Source organism: Athene noctua, chromosome 1, assembly GCF_965140245.1.
Source record: "Athene noctua chromosome 1, bAthNoc1.hap1.1, whole genome shotgun sequence".
Classification (NCBI taxonomy): domain Eukaryota; kingdom Metazoa; phylum Chordata; class Aves; order Strigiformes; family Strigidae; genus Athene; species Athene noctua.
The window spans coordinates 15212149-15233358 of record NC_134037.1 but is presented as its reverse complement, the minus strand read 5'-3'; the positions used below and the strand labels follow the sequence as shown (position 1 = coordinate 15233358).

Genomic DNA, 21210 nt, shown 5'->3' with positions numbered 1-21210 from the left:
AAATGCAGTTTCCTCAACTAGGTCCAGCAAGTGAAAAAAAAAAAAAAAAGATAAAAAAACAAACACAAAATTGCTCTGAAGATGAATTCATGCATACAATTATTAATAACAAATCATTTTAAATACAATTTTAAATATTCATGTTTAATGAATATTATATTGACGTAATCAGCTTTTATATAAGTTTTTTAAACCAAACTTGCATTCTGGCACAGTGTGTTCATATGTAGCTTCATTAATACATGTTTAAGAAAAAATCCACATGCAAAAGAGTCTTAATAATTTAAAATGGCTTAATTCATCATGCACATTAAATTAGGGAAGTATTTTATTTGTGCAGTTTGTCATATGGCTTTCATCTCTACATGTTAATTAAGAAATAGACATGTTTACTAAAAAAAAAAAATTGTGTGAGCTACATTCCCATCTGAACTCGTCACATTTTTCAGGAGCACTGACAAACATTTCAGGGTGAAGTGGAGATTAAAACAGGAGTGGAAGGCAAGAGAGCTAGCGAAAGAGAAGATAAATACATTCTGCCTGGAACAACTCATAGAGGAAGGTTACTAGGAGACCTACACGCTGTGGTAATTAAGTTACCATGAAAGAAATGATTGAAGTCAGAGAAGGACCAAAACATCTTATGAAACAGAATAAAACACATGGTCAGACATTCATAGCAATCATTTGAGCTATAAACTGCACATTCTGAACCTAACAGTAGAACCGTAAGATGAAAGTTGATCATGGGACCCTTTTGAGATATTAAAAACAATGATGCTTTGTATTTCAGGAACCTGCTAATGGAAAAGACTCTCAATAAGAGATTGGGGAAAGACAATACTAAATAAACCCTGATTTTATTACAATTTAAAATCAGTTTTTCACAATGATTATAGAGTCATAGCATAGTTTAGGTTAGAAGGGACCTTTAAAGGCTCTCTAGTCCAACCTCCCCTGCAATAACCAAGCACATCTTCAATTAGATCAGGTTGCTCACCCTGTCCAACCTGACCTTGAATGTTTTCCAGCGCCTGGGCATCTACCAGTTCTCTGGGCAAGCTGTTCCACTCTTATCACCCTCATTATGAAAAACTTGTATTTTTTTATCTAGTCTAAATCTACTCCCTTTAAAACCACTACCTGTTGTCCTGTCACAACAGGATCTACTAAAAAGACTATCCCCATCTTTCTTATAAGCCCCCCCTTAAGTACTGAAAGGCCGTGCAATAAGGTTTCCATGGAGCCTTCTTTTCTTCAGGATGAACCACCACAACTGTCTCAGCCTTTCCCACAGGAAAGATATTCCATCCCCCTGATGCACCTGCTTCATTGTGATTGCAGCTTTTGCACAGTGTAGCTAGTAGCCCTAGCATGCAAAATGTAAAAAAGCTCAACTGATTTAAAAAAGTAATAAAAAAATTTTATTCATACAAATATTCATATATTTAAAAATAAAAATGCTTGGGCCTTTTAGGCCTCCAAAGTAAGTATTTACATAAAGTGCTTATACACAGTAATGACAATCAATAACTATGTCTTCAATAAAAGTTCAGAAATAGAGCTAGCATTATAAAATTAATAGTGTAAAAGTGAGTCTTCCAACCTTCACCTAAAGCAATAATGCCTTCACTAAATAAGCAAACAACAAAACCCCACAAGAAAAAAAACCCTCATACTCATCTGTATGTGCATCTGAGATGGAAGAGAGAAACAAGCTGCTAGTTATTAGGGAGAAGACGACAATACTTTTTCAGTCATTTTCTAGTTAATTTACGGATAATCTAACCATCACTCACGGCAAACTGCAAAAATATTCTTCCTTTAACCCCTAAAAGAATAGATGATTTGTCAATCTATAAAACTTTATAGTAACAATATAGGAATTTAGGAAAACTAATTAACCTTTTTCAAATTAAGAAATTACAAACAGTTTGACTGTATTACTATAGTCAGTACGCAGAACAATCTGGTAACGTGTATGTACATACCATTATTGGTCAAAATGAATTTGTATCTTGAGGGTAAGAAAAATAATTTGGTCTTTTTCTTGTAATTAGTAGGTAAGTGTACTCATGTCTAAGTGAAAGTAGTACTTTATGAAGGCATGTCTTCCTCTGTACTTGAGATATGCATTTTTGTTTGGTTACAGGATTTTATTTTGTTTTTTCTTGTTTGGATTGTAGTTTGGTTTTTTGAGTTTTCTTTAAATAAGTGCATTAAGGAAAAAGGAAAACTCATTTAGATTAGTACATAACAACAATAGCAATGAAACAGCAAAGTCTTAGAATAAAAAGAAAAAGCTGGAAATATTGACATGCCTCTTTTAAACATTTAGGGTAAACTAAGACATCAATCTTCTATATAGTTAATACAATTATTTTACCTAACTGTATTTTAACTGTGAAAGAAAATACTTCCATATCTAAATCTATAGAAGAATGAACACCCACCCACACTGCAACCTCAAACGCTGCTCTGTTCTTTTCTGAAGGATTATTTGGCTTACTTCTTAATGTAACAAAGAAAGACAGATTGCCTCAAATGAACTCTCAGAATCAGGAAAGACCAAAGTAAGAAAAGAAATGAATTACTCAGTAAAATGCTATATTCTATTCTGATACTAACTGGGGGCCAGAATTGTGGTTTAATACCATAACATGAAAAAGGTTCAAATGACACACACAAAAATCTTCTTATCCATAGAGAAAGACTTGCACACTTCTTCAACATGAATCCTGTTACAACTCATTCCAGCAACCATGGACCGCAGTGGTGTACACACATACACAAAAAGCAAGCAGGACAGAATATGGGATGACCAACACAGACACAACAAAAAAACCCACAAAAAAACCCCTCCAACCAACAAAGAAAAAAAAACAAAAAAAAAAACACTTACAGAGCCAAAGATACTGTTTCCATTTGCCATGTAATTTTACATGAGGAGAAATAAACTCATATAAGATTCACCCCCTCTTACAAGGAAAATAAAATTCAAGTTTCAATTAAAAGAGCAGTATGTATTCATGCATATGATAACTGTAAATATACCTGGCCAAATCCATACAGCTATCCGTCAAACTTGTTGAAGAATTGAAATATTCTCTGCCAGCAGCCAAAACTAGTTCAATACTTTTACCATAGCTGACTTGGTACTGTGGCTTTCCTTTTGATGAACTTGGTAGATCCATTGACCAAATACTGCAATGCATCATTTCCCCAGCCAAGTGGATATTGTCTATACTGCTTGAGCATAAAAGACTTTCTGTGAGTATCTAAAAGAAAGAACAATAATGTAATAATCTGCAGCAGCAGCTTCAAGTAAGCTTACCTGCATTGTATGGAACCAATCCTTTTGAATAGAAGTATCTTTGAAGTCACAAGAGTATATTCAGCCCAAGCAGAAAGCATAAGGTCTGCCAAGGAGATGATCTCCACAATTTATTTAAGTAAAGCTAAAATTAACTAGTAGCTAGTTATTTCTAGTTCCTGCAGGAAAAAGCTTATTAACTTTTTTCCAGTATGACTTAGAGGTCAGAACTTATTTAAACCTACATTCTGATTTGTTAATAGGATGTAAGAATATGGAAAAGCAGTTCCATAGTAAGACCTTAAATCCTACAACATATGAGAAGAAATTCTGTATTCCTGAAGAAATTAAAAATATTCTGAACTGAGCATATGTTTTTAACTTTCAACTAAGACTATCTTCAAAGAATGCATATTAATACAACGCCGCATCTGCCACAAAACACCTAACATATTTTCAGGTCAAAGTTTCGTCTACTTTAAGACACTCAAAATAATCTCAATTCCTTTCAAAAATAAATTGTTTTCTTTTAAATACAGTCAGTACTGTCTTAATGAAGACCAACATATTTTCTGAAATGATTAAATGCATATTGCAGCTGCAACAATATGGCCTTTCTCAAAGGATTTAAATTATGTAATAAAATAAAAAGAATCAATGAATGACAGAAGAGGCCAGGCTGGAAGGAACCTCAAAAGATCATCTGGTCCAATCTTTTGTGGGAAACAGAGCATAGATGAGATTATCTATCACTCTGTCCAGTCACATCTTGAAATTAAAGTATTCCTTCACTAGAAAGAATGCTCTGGAAAACATTTCAGTGTTTCTTAAAAAACATCACACAATTGGATCACCTTCCATTTCACAATATATTAATCCTCAAGGAACAGTGAAAGATGCTAAGTATGACAGCTGACCCTTTTTCCTTAAAGATCACATACATATAATTTAACTCTCAAAATTTATGAACATGAAGGCCTTCTTCAAAGAGAACACGAGTCACTTGTCATGCAAGCAGAATAGAGTAACCATTATGCTAAAAAAAATCCCAGTACAAATCTCACATGTGAATTGCAAATCCTTACTGCCTCATTAATTTCTCAATTAATGCATACAACATGGATGCATTGTATTTGCATACAACATGGATGCATTGTATTTGCATACAACATGGATGCATTGTATTTGCATACAACATGGATGCATTGTATTTGCATACAACATGGATGCATTGTATTTGCATACAACATGGATGCATTGTATTTGCATACAACATGGATGCATTGTATTTGCATACAACATGGATGCATTGTATTTGCATACAACATGGATGCATTGTATTTGCATACAACATGGATGCATTGTATTTGCATACAACATGGATGCATTGTATTTGCATACAACATGGATGCATTGTATTTGCATACAACATGGATGCATTGTATTTGCATACAACATGGATGCATTGTATTTGCATACAACATGGATGCATTGTATTTGCATACAACATGGATGCATTGTATTTGCATACAACATGGATGCATTGTATTTGCATACAACATGGATGCATTGTATTTGCATACAACATGGATGCATTGTATTTGCATACAACATGGATGCATTGTATTTGCATACAACATGGATGCATTGTATTTGCATACAACATGGATGCATTGTATTTGCATACAACATGGATGCATTGTATTTGCATACAACATGGATGCATTGTATTTGCATACAACATGGATGCATTGTATTTGCATACAACATGGATGCATTGTATTTGCATACAACATGGATGCATTGTATTTGCATACAACATGGATGCATTGTATTTGCATACAACATGGATGCATTGTATTTGCATACAACATGGATGCATTGTATTTGCATACAACATGGATGCATTGTATTTGCATACAACATGGATGCATTGTATTTGCATACAACATGGATGCATTGTATTTGCATACAACATGGATGCATTGTATTTGCATACAACATGGATGCATTGTATTTGCATACAACATGGATGCATTGTATTTGCATACAACATGGATGCATTGTATTTGCATACAACATGGATGCATTGTATTTGCATACAACATGGATGCATTGTATTTGCATACAACATGGATGCATTGTATTTGCATACAACATGGATGCATTGTATTTGCATACAACATGGATGCATTGTATTTGCATACAACATGGATGCATTGTATTTGCATACAACATGGATGCATTGTATTTGCATACAACATGGATGCATTGTATTTGCATACAACATGGATGCATTGTATTTGCATACAACATGGATGCATTGTATTTGCATACAACATGGATGCATTGTATTTGCATACAACATGGATGCATTGTATTTGCATACAACATGGATGCATTGTATTTGCATACAACATGGATGCATTGTATTTCAAAGCATTTTTAGATTCCAATATAATTTTTTCGAAACCCTTTGTTGTGTTTTTTTAATCATCTGGTACAGAGGTTAAAAACAGTAGAAATTTTATATTAAGATAAGTACCCTAATTTCTAGTAAGATCTAGTACTAAAATTTTTTACATGCAGTTAAAGAAATTCCAAGTACACTAAGCCTTAGCTTATCATAAAACCTTGAACTTTAAATATACTTCAGCTCTCTGAGTAACTTCAAATTGTACAACCACAGAGAAAAAGTTACTTTTTTTATGTATAGACTGAATAGCACTGCTTTTTCCCTTCAATTTTTTAATCTGCTTTCAAAACTTCTCCCAAGAGCTAAACAGATTGGTAGCCATAAACAATTAAATCTGCAAACTGTAATAAAACACTCCTAAACTTTTAAAGATGCGACTATTTCAACACTGATTACAGTGGACACAGCACTGTTTCAATAATAAACTGCAGTATATTAAAGTGAAAAAGTAGATAAACAATACATGTCACAGAAAATTGAGTCTAATAGCTGTCCTTTGCAAATATTAATGACATTGGTTTGGGGTTTATGCACGTGCAGGGTGTTGGGGTTTTTTCCTTTAGTGAAATTAGATTCCTCATTTCACATTATTTTACTTCAACTGCAAGCAGTAAAATGTCCATAATCCTATAATGATCTCAGATAATATTATCAAACCAGAACTTCATTTTAAGAAATGGTTGGCTGAAGATAAAACTAATGAAAATAAACAATCTTTTAACAAAATGTTAAGTGTTCATCACTAAACACATCTGTACACAGAATTAAGAAGTCTCAAGAAGTTGACCCAATTTAAAAGAAGTTGAAATCTAGTAAAAGATACACAGGATACTTATTAGAGGGACTTTTGATGAAATGCATTAACACAGGAAGTTTTTCATTTGAATGAAAATACTGTAAAAGAGCCAGTAAACAACAAAGTAACTAACACATGAAAATGTATTTATAATTTTGAGCAACAATATGAAGTGAGAATTTGTAGCTTACTTGGGACATAAATCAGAAGACATAAAACTCACCTCGTAGCAAGTATCTGAACGTAAGCATGTATATACTTTCTGCTGCATGTCTAACATATCCCTTAGCAATTCCTTCCAGTGTGTCTCACTGACTGATGGTTGCCTACAAACATTTTCGAAATTAAAATTAAATATTCTCTTCCTCAACAAACAAATAAAAGCAAATAACTGCATAGTTCCATCACCAAATATATGAATTCTCTCAAAAGCTATTTCAATCTTTAATTGGACTTTTAACCAAAAGTGATTTAAAGACAAAATGCTTTTAATATTAATTAACATTAAAACAGTGTCTGTGAGATAAAATTATTTTATGACAACAACGCAGTACCCAAAATGTTTATTCTGTAGGATAACACAGGTATTTATGCAAGCTTTAGCAAGATCCCCCAGGTAGGTTTTGATAATTTGCAATAGCACATTAGAAAGTTTGAATTGCTATCATCCCACTGATCCAAGAACAGCTGGGAAAAAACAAGTTTGTAACAGCAACTGAGGATGATTAAAGTGCTGTTCATTGTAGGTAACCTAAAAGAACTAATCAATTGCATGCAATCACAGGAGAGTAGAGCTGCAAGTTTATTTTATTCCTTCAACTGGAATGGTATTCAGATTCTTGACCCTCTTGATCCATGGATCATTGTTTATCTGCAAAACCTCCTATACAAAGTCATGTGCTCTATCAAAACTTTTACTAGTAAAAATTTGTATGAAGTTTTTCTAACATTATCTTGAGCCTTTCAAATTACAAAAGACTTGTTTAAGCTCTACAAGATAGTCCAGCTAACAGTGATTTTCTCATGTGGCATTAGCTTTCATTTTAGCAAAGTAAAAAGTCTCTATAAAAAGTGAAAAATCAACATTTTTCCTACAGAGGCATTGACTTGATCTTTCTAAAGAAAGATTTTTAAAAGTCTTAAAAAGCTTTCAGCATGTCCAAGCTAAATACTACTCCACCATCACTGATAAACTGTTGTCTATGTTTAAAGGTAAAAAAACCCCAACCCACAGTGATGGTTGCTTTTCCCAGGGTTCAATCTTTTTTGCCAAGAGCTGTGTAATAGTTCACGTACAGTTGGAAGATGAGTTAAATGAAGTAGTTCTTTAACAGAATAACTGAAAAAATAATACTGGAAATAAGAGGTAGAATCAATACGTAAAAATCAGTTAGTTACCCCATAAGAGCTCCTAAGAAAACACACCAAAAAACCCCCCCCATTATTTTACAAATTCTATACTCTCAATAAAATTAAATGTCTTAAAGGACCTCATTTATAATATGTTAACTTTTACTGTTCATCTTCTTGCAGTATTTTACAGCCAGCAGGACTTTTAGGCTTGTTTACTTGAACACAAACATACTGAAACAGTTTTGAAGTAAGACTGTTGTTTGAATATGGAGAATGCCACCAAAACACTACTCATGTTAGTCATCAGTTTAAGGAATGTGTTTTATGTATACCGTGTTCAGTTTGAACACTATGGTTCCCCACTGCAATAAAACAGGCAGGTACACTCTCAGATGCTAAGTACCTATGGTCCTTTCCCTCTTACCTCCCATTCCCCTTTGAATACTCACTTGCGACCTGTGTGCCTTGCCAGCCTAATCATCAGCTTCTGAGCCTCCTCCAAGTTGTTCTTTGTGTCTTTCACAAAGGAAACAGGTTTCTGGAGCCCATGTTTCTCCAACAGCTCTGACACACTGTAAATGAATAATCAACATTTTTGACTTCTGCACAGTTGTATAACTACCTCTGCCACAGCAGCCTTTAAACTGTCTCAGACAATGTACTGGAAATGCAGACAGTCTTCATAAAGTCTAAAACAGTATGGATTACCCAGAGTAACATTATTTACTGAAAAAAATAATATTATAAATACATATCATCAATAACTTGGCAACATATCTTCACAGCTTTTAGGTTTTGATCAAAAAATTACAGTATGAAGATCAAAACAATTTCCCCAGGTAACCTTCTCCCTCAAAAAAATCACTTTTATACTTTTATTCCAAGGAAAATATCTGTGCAGCTTTATAATATTTAAGTAGTTAAAACCATTAAAAATTTCTAAATTCTGAATTTAAAAAAATACAGATTATCTTGTTAACAGCACTAAAAAAAAAAAAGATAAATATTTTTGGTGCTTTCTTGTCATAAAAAAGTTCTTGGCTACACCTAATGACTTCTGTAAGAATACAGTATTTCTTTTAGCAAAATTAAATACCTAAGAATTTGTTCCAGTTCATCTACTTCATCATGAAGAGTGTTAGTTTTGTCTGTTTCAGGCCTGCAAAGATATTATACAATTAAATAGATACATATCCATGCTACTTGTAATTTCATGTAATTCGTATTACACAGCTATAAAGATTAGTAGTTTGAAACACTCCTTGCTGAAAATCAAATGTATGTTTAGTTGAAAAGATTAAAGCTGTTGGCTTCTTGCTAGAATGGTAGCTAAAATTGAGAGGGTCCCTCAGTCTCCCAGGAACAGAGGTTCTCCTTCTTCCTTAGACTTTTCTTAGGCTCTCTCCTTCCAACATGTCAACAATATTGGGAGAACAGTTTATATCTCCTCATCCTTTCAGTTTCTCAAAACTTACTTGTCCTTCATATAGGCCCTCTATAGAGAGACCTCTCTCACAAGACCATATTGCGGCTTATAAAGCTAAGTGCAAGACGCCGCTAACTGTAACAAGACCAACAAGATCAGTAAGATAGCACCAATGCTTGGTCTCAATTCACCAGGTTATAAAAGTCTAAGGAACCAATACACAAGCCTTGGTCTAGGCTGCTACTTTAAATTATGTTTTGTTGCACTTTCTGGTAGAGTACATACACAGGACAAGCATACATATACACATATGACCATGGCAACTCAGAAAGGAACGGAATATTCCAGTAACATCATATACCCTTCAGTGATTTAACAATCATTTTTCAAGTATTAATTCTCAACTATTTAACACATCTAAAATATTTACAGATAACTAGCTGAAGATGTTTACCCGTATCCTCTTTGTGGAAGGCATTCCAAAATATCATAACAGAGAGCGAGCTGGTCATCTCGTTCACAACTATAAATACATTCCAATGCTGTAATCATAAGCTGGTCTTGATCAGGAACAATTTTTTGCTGACACTAATAAGAAAAGGTAATACATTACTTCTAGTTTTCTGTTTCTAATTCAACAGTTAATTGTCTTCTGAATATAAAAAGATGCGTACTCCAAGTAAATAAATTGTCTTTAGTTGTAATTAGAATGTCTCTTGCTAACAACTTAGTGAAGCACCTGTTGAAGTTACAACCTGAAACATAACTTGGCTAGTTTCCTACCCCGCAGACACTTGAACAAACAGTGGCACACCATTATACCCTTTTTGAATTTGAGAAGGGGAAAGGGTGAAGACCAGAGGAAGGTAACCGCTGCAAACATCTGTCAGATTTATTTAATATGTAACAACAGTATAAATATACCTAAAATAGCTGTGTTTTTCCTTCACTGGTTGATTTCTGTCCGTACACTTAGAACGTTCAATAGCATGCAAAAATGTGCTTACATGCTCTGGAATAATTATATAAACTATAGAAGCAGCATAAAGTACTCACATGGAAGGTAAGCCTTTCATATCCGTTTTTTAAAAAGTAAATATGCCAAGAATTTACTTTAAACGCAATCACCAGAAAATTACTTTGAAGAAAAATCTTTACTATAATTTTTGTTCTATTAGGTCAAGATCATAATTACATTAGTTTGACAACCTCATCAAGGACAGTTAAGTTGCATCACAATTTATGCTATAATACTTTTTTTTTTTTCCTCCAAAGCATAACCAATCCCGGATCCAAGAAGAATAGAAAGATGAGACAGATGATCTGATTTAGAAGATGAACTAACTCTATTTATGAATTCACCACGTCAGGACAAGAATTTCCAAAGAAATCAGTAGAATCATCAGGATTCTATACTTACAGCAGGTTTTGAATTCTGAAATATCTTCAGAGGTAGAGTCAGGTCTTCCTTCGCTAATGTTACTAAATATTCTTTAAAAAGTGAATTTGCAAGACCAGGAGACTGATTTTCACAGCGGTGGAGAAAAGGGATCATCCACTGATAAACATTCTTCACATATTTTTCATCAGAGGACTGGAAAGCACAATGAATTAGAGAGGGGAAAAAAAAGAACAAGTTCAGCTTCTTTGTCCAAAACAAACAAGCAAACAATAAAACAAACAGAACATATTCTGATCGCTATAACTGAAATAGTATTTTCACCTATCACAAACAGCTGAAGCCTGACATTCACCATGCTGCACAGATCACTACATCACGAAGCACTAAAACAATCCATCATCTTTTTGCTACCCAATGGTTTGGGGAAACCAAGCAGTACAGGAGTAAAGCCCATTACATGAGGAAGGCCTAACTGTTTTCCTCCTGCATTTTCAGAATGAGTGAAAGACCATCTTGCATTCACATCAGAGTAGTATTACTTTCAGTATGTAAGAAAGCAAGACAAAAACAAAGTAGTGATTACACATATTCTAGCAAAATTTTGAAAATCTTGAGTACTGTCCCCTCACCTGGTGCTTCTGTACTCTTTGACTGAAATTCAGAGCCCTGTTCAATCTCTTAAGTATTTTTTTCAAACTTTCAAGAGGTCTTTTTCTGTTCTGAAACGCCATGCACAGGCTGAACACACAGAAAATGAAAAACACAAATACGCTGCAGAGACAAACACTACGATTTTTTTGTGAATATTTGAAGACACCAAAAGACATCCAAGGAAAACACTCAAAGTTGTTGCATCTGCAGCATCATCAACAGCTACACTGAAGATCCTTTAGAAAGGGTCAATGAAAAAGAGGTTCACAGCTTTCAAAAGACTGGATTTATTAACAATTTATTACTCGAGGTATATTTACTGTTTTGCTCAAAATACTTACATTCTTCATTAACAGTCTCAGCTTTTCAATGTCTTTCATCTCTACAAGTTCCTTCAAAGTTAAGGTTCGATCACCATCAGTCTCATAAACTACTGTCTCGAGAGTGATCAGATTGTCACAAAGCACCTCCAGACCAGGAATATTCCTCTCCATGCCAAGACGGACAAGGGACAGAGCACAGTCCACCTGAAAAATAATTTTAAAAACCCCTGCTGTTCAACTGTTTGCCAGAAAATCAAGCCCAATCTGTATCCTGTTTGCATGTCTATTTGTCTTCCCTGTTCCTTTTGCTTGACAGGCAATTTTAAGTTCCTAGAAGTTTCTGTGGACTATATATTCCTAAATGGATTGCTCTTCTCAGTTTTATAAAAAACAAATAAAATGCTTAATCTTAGTGCATGATGATGTCATAAGGCTTTTGACCCAAATGCATCCTATTGATGAACGTGAAGAAGGAAGCTACTATTCCTTCTGGAGATCATACACAGATACCAGAGATATATCACCTCATCGCACTGCATGAATATGAAGGATTGATTTAAACTAAGATCATCAGTTAACTGCCTGAAGTTATCCATACCTCTGCATGTAACGTGACTTTTCTAGCAGACCACGAATTAATACTTTTATTTGTTCCATTTTATTTCACAGACAATAATGACAGTCTTTTTCTCTGGTGACTGAAAATACCTTTAATTGAAAAAATCTGATTTGGTTTCAAAGAAAGCAATATTGGCTGTACATATTCAGTGAGGCAGACCCAAGTCTGGAAGAGTAGAATGCAATTTCATTTATATGTTAGTAATTTAATTGATGCTTCGAAGTTGCTTTTATTTCTATACCTACTGATAGGCTGTTAAGATCACAGGAAACTATGATTACAGAGCCTTGGAGGACTGAAAACTTGAATAAAAGAACTCATCAGAACTAACTCACAGTGGTACTTCCAGTCAACCTCCTTTTTATGCAGCTAAATTGGCTTGAGAAGCAATAAAATACTGGAGTACATCAGTCATTAGCTCTGTTCTTACTTACAATGCTTATCTTTACCATATAGAGCTTCAAAGATTTTTAAAATATAGGAAAATAAAGCAAAAATAAGCTGCACAGTAACCCCACAGACACAGAATAAACCTGCCAGAAGGCAATCATGACAGTACTACATACTGGCATACAACAGTGACACATGTGACTGTCACATATTGATATATTTATGACATAGTATCATGTGACAGATAATGAAATATGTTTCCCAATACCCTGGTGCACAACATTTCTTCCCTTAGTTACAAACATAAAATGCAATGGTAAAACATTTCTCATGAACTACAGAAGTGCTACTGTCTGCTATATAAGCCAAGTGAAAGAGAATCTACTGGCTTGCTATTCATTCCTATGGATCAATTATTTGACTGAGTAAACTTTAGAGCAAGCATTAAGTACACTGCAATAGGAAAAACAAATATTTCAAGAGCCATAATGAAGATTGAGACACAGTGTATATTATGGGGGAAAAGCATCTCATTCATACTCATTAAGATAGTATTCTATTGAAGGCTGATCAGCCCAAATCAGCCATCATCATCATCATCTCCTCACTGCTATTCTTACCTGCATTGCATATTTTTCAATTTCCTGTGCTCTGTTCAAATACCAATCAGTAACAAGATCTACTGAAAGGTCAGTAGTCCTGTACTTCAGTAACTCAGGCTGTGTTTCATACAGAAATTCACCTTCATCTTGTAAAGTTGGTTCAACAATCATCCTTTAAAAAAAAGTAAATATAAGTATACATTTGCTTGCATGTTTTTCAGTCTTCTTCCTCAAACTTCTGGTTGTTATGAAAAAAAATGATACTATCAACCTACCATTAAACAAATAACTTGATGAGACTCAAATGTCAAATCACAGTAAGTGTTAAATTTTGTCATCAAAGTAACTAGTATGAGATTCCAAATGTAAGATTGATCATGAAATAAAGAATCCTCTCTATTAAAAACACAAGTATGCCAACCTCTGCTTTCCATCTGTTCTTCACCCAGTGAAGGACAGTTTTGTGATCCATTAATGCTGCTACAATAATGTAATGGCCAACAAGTAACAGGGTGGAAAGAAAAAGAAAAATTAATAAAAGAGGATTTCTAACAGCAACCTCTCCCCCACTCACATGAATTTGCAAAAGTTACTCATCACATAATCACACTGAACATAATGCTGTAACATGAAAGAGTGTTTGCTATATCAGTCATACTAAGAAAGCTGAAAACACAAGTTAGTGTGTACAAAAATAAGAAGTGAGTCTGGGCATTTCCTACATTTTAAAAAATAAGTGAATTCTTTAACTGAAATATACATAAATATAGAAATAAAAACCTTTCTGCTTTTTTATATACTTACCTGCATTCTGCTTTTTCACACCAGTCTTCTTCACGATGTTTCTGCTCATTCCAAGGAAGAATCTTCAATGTCCCCTGCTTGTAACTGGTACAACAGAAATGGAGAGCTTTACAATTTTTTTAATTTGTTTTTTTTTTAAATTGTGATGTCGTTGAACTAATGGAATACAAAGCATATGAAAGTATTTCAGTGAATTCATAAGCACATCATTCAATTACAGAATCAATTCTTTTACGGTTAATCCCCTTTTAATGAAGCTTCACAAGTGTGATTTTGCCTGTATATTATCTGTATAAACACATATTCTACCTATATCATTAAAAATCCACTAAAAAATTTCTCAGTGACCATACCTTTTTTTTAAAAAAAAAGGAAAAAACGCACTACATGTTTTAAGAATTTTTACAGCTTCACAGCATTCTGACTTCATATGATGCGACAGAAGACCGAAATGTGTAAAAACTTATTATCTTCACAAAATAAAATATAATTCTTGAAATTTGTATTTCATTCAAATCCTTGTACTGAAATGAAACAAGATACACCCTACTATATTAATCTTCTCAAGTTTTATGCGGTTTTCTGACTACAAACTCTCACAGTGAAACGTTCTCTAAATATTGAGGTTGAAGAAAAAAAACTGGTTAAGATACAGATTAAGAACACCATGAAATATTACTTGAATAATTAGTTATGGCTTGCTATTGTAGGCTAGTTGTTTAAGAAGCAGAAAATGCTGTCAAGCTATTCAGAACAAACTAAGAGGAAAGAGTAGAGTCATGCAGGTTCTGGCATTTGTAGAATTAAGAAACAAACCTTATACAAAGTAAAGATATTAAAGTTTCAGCATACTGGAACAATAAGCTATTTGAATCTCATTCCTTTTCTCCTGACCTTGATAATAAACAGCAATAGCAATGCTACATGGACAATCGACATTTATAAACTGACAACTAACACAATCTTATCCCTTGAAGAACAGCACTGTAACTCAGTAGCTTAAAAAGAAACACAATTCCAACAAATCAATTTCACAATATTATACGAGTCAAAACAACAAACTAAAAATCAGTAACTCCATCTCATTTAGCAGCAGCTATTAAACACAATTAACAAAGCAAGGCATGTCCACACTAACTATCCTGCCCTGCACACATAAACATTTCACACAGGAGGTCAGCCACCCCTTCTTTCCTTTTTCTGTGCACTAATAACACCTTGTGTTTTATCACAGTAATTCCAACCCTCCAAATGAAACATGAAGTAGAAATCCAGCAATAAATTGGCAGAGATGGATCTGTAGACTACAAAAGTCAAAAGAAAGGAAAAGATGGAAAACTGCTGATTCCTGTGTCTCAGCTAGAGTAACATCTGTGTTCAATACCAGTTCAGCTGGACAAAATGCTCCACAATTTTTTCATGTAGTAACTGAAAGTAATTAATAAAGAAAACTTCAGATTAAAATTTATGGTATAACCACCAAGAATAAAGTTACTTTCTATTTTTGGAAAGATTCATCATCATCCCACATATTTTGGGGCTTGGAGGGGTGGGACTGCTTAGGTAACAATTTAGAAAATTAGTTTTAAATATTAATGTTTAAAACTGGGTACATAAATTAATACACTCATACTGGAAATACCATACATGAGTGTTATTATTATAAAATGCCCAGTTTATAGTGAAAATTTTCTTTTTATCAATTGAAATGTCAAATAATAGAAAAGCCGAAGTGCGACTAACACTCCCTTCCAAAACATAAAATCAAGACATTACGAGTAGATCTTTATGTTACAATCAATAATGCTCTCCTTTTCTATGTTCTATTAAACATAAAAGACAACTGGACAAAATTGTATTGCCCAAGACAATTTCTTTTCATAGTAAAATTTTGCCATTCCCTTCCCAGTAGGCTTAAGAAGACATTTGACAGCAGATTGGTTGGCTGGTTTTGTGTGGGTTTTGCTTGGGAGGTTCGTTTGGGGTTTTTTTTTTTGTTTGTTTTTTTTTTTTATATTAACACACCTTCTTACTGGGGTAGGTAAGAGAAAATAAGAGCTTTTATATGGCAGAGAACAGACAAGGGTTTCATTTTAGAAGCTGTTTCAAATCCTCTCTGCAAAACTGTAGCACAACTACTACGAAAGAATAATACTAAGAGGTACTTGCAGGTAACAACTGCAATTTCACCCTACAGGTGTCTTTTTCCCCCCAACATTACCTACTCATACAAATACTTTAAACAGTGTTCTGCCTCCAAGAATTGTAATGCTCAGATTTTGTTATTTTATTGTATTAAAAAACCCTCAGATATAGTATGGGCCTCTAAGACTTGACTACATCAAATGAAATAATTTTAACTATCTTTTATTCATAAACATCAGGGGTAAAAAAGAGATTCAGTCACTGGCAAGGACCAGTTGCCAGTGGAAGCTCTTAAAGGAGCCTCAAAGGAGCCAGCTTGGGGAGTTTCAGAAGTTGACGAATCACAAAGTCAAGCTAAGAGGAGCACTCACACCACATCTTGCCCCTCCATTAGTCTCCTTTCCATAACTCAATTAAGAATAGCATGAAGAGCATTGGGTAACCTGTAAAACAAAGTCAGTCCCTCCGTGTCAGTCTCTCTCTCACTAACCTCTTATTAAGACAACATATAGGTTGAGTCACCATCCCTGGAGGTATTTAAAAGACATGTGGAGTTGAAACTTAGAGACATGGTGGTCTTGGCAGTGTTAGGTTTACAGTTGGACTCTATGATCTTAAAAGGTCTTTTCCAACCCAAATGCTTCTATGATTCTATTAAAGAGAACACAAATTGTGTTCCCTTTAATAGATAATTGTGTGCCCTTAGTGCTCTCTTCCAAACTTCGGCTTTTGCACGAGTCTCTGAAACACCTATCTGATGGGGGAGAAATAGGAGGGACACATACCAAGTAAATAAATATATCAAGATCCATTAGGAAATTGCAGCAGATACCATTTACTGTATTTACTCTGAAAGAAAATTCCTGTTTCAAGTAGTCACTTGAAGACTGTTCATGTTCATGCTCAAGTAAGAGCGTCCCATCTGAGTAAGTCTTCTCCAGGAGAAACTTTTGAGAAAGATGCTTTGGTTTGGCTGCTCTTTAACTCGTTGTTTTTGCTGTTATTGAGATAAATAAGTCATGCAAAATAGTGGGCAGAGAGATGCATACATTTAATGAATATTTATACTTAAAATTTTTCCTATTTTGGCTAACAAATTACTATAAGAGAAAAATCACTGGAAATAAGAGACACCAGAAGCTTAGAACACAAATTTAAAGTCATCCATGCATGAATATGGTATCTGAATGACAAGGAATCAACACATTCCAAAACTCACTAACACATTCCTAATGCTACTATCCCTCAGTATGAGGCTTGAAGAAAGAAAAAAGAGAAAAAAAAATTCTAATGATCCAAGCCTGTACTGTCAAATAGCACACTGAACACATTCTTTTTAATCAAGCTGCCATATCCTGCATACTTGCCATAGACATGGTAAAGTTACATGCTCAAATTACAGCTCCAGTTAAGAAATTTTCTTAACAGATTCAGAAGCACAAAAGATTTGTCATTAAAGCTGGCAAAAATTGCAAATTTTCTTAAGAGACCTGAGTATCAGGATGAATTATATGTTTCTTTCATCCAATTATTCTTAGCATAGCTGAGTCACTTTCCTGACCCTGATAAACAATTATTAGAGACTAAACAGTTTAATTTTCATGCAAGCAAGAGTTATCCACCCAGCCTAAAATTAAAAGCTAACAGAAAATCCTTCTTTTTGCAGACTGATGCAATCATCTATCCAGGCCTTCCCCCCACCTCATTTCAGGAAATAATAGGTATTTCCCTCTCCTCACCTAAAAGTAGGTATTTTCTTCCCTATTCCTGTAACACAAAGCCCACCTGCGTTCGCCTTTAAATTCTAACTGCTTCAAGTATTTTTTACAAACACATTTTAAAATAGAATCCCTTCCACTTAACAGCAGTCATACATTAAGTACAGACTCCATTCAAAATAATTTCACCAACACCCTGCTACGGCTTATAGTTTCAACTACAGTTCAAAGTTTATTACTTAAAAAAAAATTCTTGCTGAGAAAGGTCTTACTACATTTGAGTTCCCAGGCTTTGCTCTCTTTGTTTGACAGTTGCTTTGCTTTCCCCTTCCCCCTCACCTCCAAAATCAATCAAGCAAGGAAGCTATATGCAACTCTGCATCCCTCACTCAACAGGGTACAAAAGAAAAAAGTATAGAGATAAGCAATGTGAATGACCAAAAGTAAGAAGTGTGTGAGCATCCCTTCTGTAAAAGCCAGAACAGACTGAAGAATCCTATAAGAAAGAAAACCATCAATACACTAAGACTGGTATCAAGTTGTTCATTTTTTCATTTCACTTAAATCGGAAATGACATTTCACTGTTTTTACTTCCTACAACACTGTAAGCACTGATGAGACTAGCAGGGCCTCACTGAAAATAAACAACAGCAGATACTGTTTTACAGCATATGTAGCTAAGCTGCTAACTACTCACTGAATGACACAGAAGAAAAAAACACCATGTATTTGGGTTCAAAAATAAAAAAAACATTATTGGAATAAAGTGTCATGAAAGTCTATGTGTAGAAAATACCTAGTTCAGGAATATTTGAGCTATATTTAGAGACATTTGAAAAATCTCAGGTAAATGTTGCAATGTGCTTGCCTGTACCTATTTTTTTCCCATTGGCAACTGCTGTTGGCCATCTGCCTTCTGGCCATATCTGCCAAGACCAATCTCATGTTTCAGCATAAGATTTTACAGAAATGAAACCTACTGTTGTCCAGACACATCAATTCAAGAAGTACTATAACCACACTTCCAAAATTTTTCATAAAATCTTATTAACAAACCTCATCACAAAATACTCAACAGAAGACTTTTCAGTTCATGGGAAAGAATCATCAGGCAAGTGCAACCTTGACTGGAAAATTTCTACTCCATCTTTTTTCCCTTCTGACAGCAGAAAAAGTTTGAGTTAAATACTTTAAGTCACATATACGGATAAGCCACAGAAAATTATTTTAAAAGTATTTTCTGCTCTGGCTAGATTTGCCATTTAAAAAATATTCAGGTTCACCATAGGAATAAGTTGAGAGAGGAATTTTAGACTTTTAAAGCTCTCACCAAGAATCAAGCACTCAGTAACTATCTTGAAATGCTTAAAGAAAACAACACCCACAGAAAACCCCTCTGCAAAATATCTCAACCTAGTAGAAATTAGCAGCTATGGAAAGTCAGTCTTAACAAATATGTTTCTTGCTAAATTCACAAAAAAAACAGCTAAACCCACATCACTCACAGCTGACTGCTAACTTCATTCACCTTCTCAACAACGCTAAAAAAAAAAACCCTTAACTCCCTTTTCTCCCCTTCATGACTGCCTCTCCTCATTCTGAAGAGTTCAGAAAAACTCTCTGTATTTGAATTCAAATACAAAGATTGGAATAAATCAGTCTCGACACTAGCAAAGGACAGAAGATCCCTGTACCCGAGTCCTTTATAAAGTCAAAGAAATTATTAAAACTCTGTATTTATCTCAACATTTATCACAAAGATTTTTCTTAACTGACAGCTATGTTTTACACAGATATTTTTTTCTTCAAGTTTCCATTATCACTAATTCCAGTGATTCATGAAAAAACAGAGCAACAAAACTTCGGAAAAAGCTGCTAAAATGGAAGCAAGTCAGTTGAGAAAGGCTTCAGGTATCAGAACACTGCAGTGTGCAAACTCAAAAACATAAAGGCAGGTGAAAGAGAGATACAGAGATGGACACTATGCTAAGAGGTAGGGCTTCCATCTTTCTACAATAATTTTGTATACAACACAGGTGCAGCAAATCCAGTTGAACTGAGGCACATCAGAACCACTGCATACACCCTGCACACAATACATTAAGTCAAACCGGGCTAGAAGTGGTGAATTTTGCATGCACAGGTAGCTTCCTGTACGTGCAACATACACTGTGCTATGGCATCCAGAATTCATTAACCTCTCTGCTTATGCTACACAGCTTTGCAGTTTTGTTCTAGAAACTGAAAACCCACAGAGGTCAGAGACATGTGCAGGTTAAATCTGCATTACTATATAGTGGGCACTCACCTGAAATTCCAGATATGGGGACAGATCACTGTATTCACTTAGGCAGGTGGTAGCCCTCTCTAATTAAAAGAAACTATCGGCTATGCCATCCCATAACTCTAAAACAAATATTTGCATGGGGTTTTGTTGTGGGGGTTTTTTATTCCTGAGCCACCGTTCCCCCCTCCCCTTCATCTTGCTCTCTTCTTTTCAGCAATAGAATAAATATGATTGGAGCCCAGTAAATTGACAGATTACAGCAGTATTCAACTCTATTTCTTCAAAAAGAGATTACTTTTCCTGTATTGCTCTTTTCACTCCTTTGTTTACTTTGGCTTGGCAACTCTTCCCATTCTTTTCTTTGACAAAAAGAGGCCCATGCTATTGTAGTTTCTGTATCCTACCAACTGAATTTATTCAGACCTGCAGATTATTTTTCTCTCAAATGACAGGCTTTCAAAAGAGGAAGGTCTAATTCAGTTTTAAGGTCAAAGTCAAATTCTTTCTATTACCAATGGCAACTGTGCCTTTTTTTTTTCCTTCAGGTATTTCATACAGCACGCCTGACTCCAAGACTCATCTAGTCGAGGATTAGAAATATTTTTTAAAATCTTTTCCCTTGTAAAATTGTGCACATCAAATCCAGACTCCAAGGCAAAAGGCAGTTTACCCCAACACATTTATGAAAGAGTATCTTTTTGCTGAAAGATATACACATTTTTAAGAGTAGGCTTGAGTTTTTTTCTCAAAATATTTTGGGAGTAGATTAAACATTCCCTTTTTTAAAATCACCTCTTATTGTCTGAAAAAATAATGTTATGCACACTGATTCTGAATTTGAAAGCTTATGTGTTACATACTGGAACAGTGCTGAACACAGTTCAGAAGGAAAGATGCCAAGTAT

At 34.5% G+C, this 21210-nt stretch overlaps 1 protein-coding gene across 3 annotated transcripts in view; it reads right to left on the bottom strand.

Annotated features, from left to right (window-relative positions):
• The window catches only part of NBAS (NBAS subunit of NRZ tethering complex), a 192291-nt gene that overhangs the window by 128508 nt on the left and 42573 nt on the right, over positions 1-21210 (bottom strand). For all 3 annotated transcript variants that reach the window (XM_074895621.1, XM_074895620.1, XM_074895622.1), the window contains exons 22-30: positions 14156-14239; positions 13370-13523; positions 11759-11944; positions 10785-10958; positions 9819-9952; positions 9035-9097; positions 8388-8510; positions 6809-6911; positions 3055-3278 (exon numbers count right to left, since the gene is read on the bottom strand). In XM_074895621.1, the coding sequence (XP_074751722.1) occupies positions 3055-3278; positions 6809-6911; positions 8388-8510; positions 9035-9097; positions 9819-9952; positions 10785-10958; positions 11759-11944; positions 13370-13523; positions 14156-14239 (1245 nt within the window). The remainder of the gene's footprint in view (positions 1-3054; positions 3279-6808; positions 6912-8387; positions 8511-9034; positions 9098-9818; positions 9953-10784; positions 10959-11758; positions 11945-13369; positions 13524-14155; positions 14240-21210) is intronic.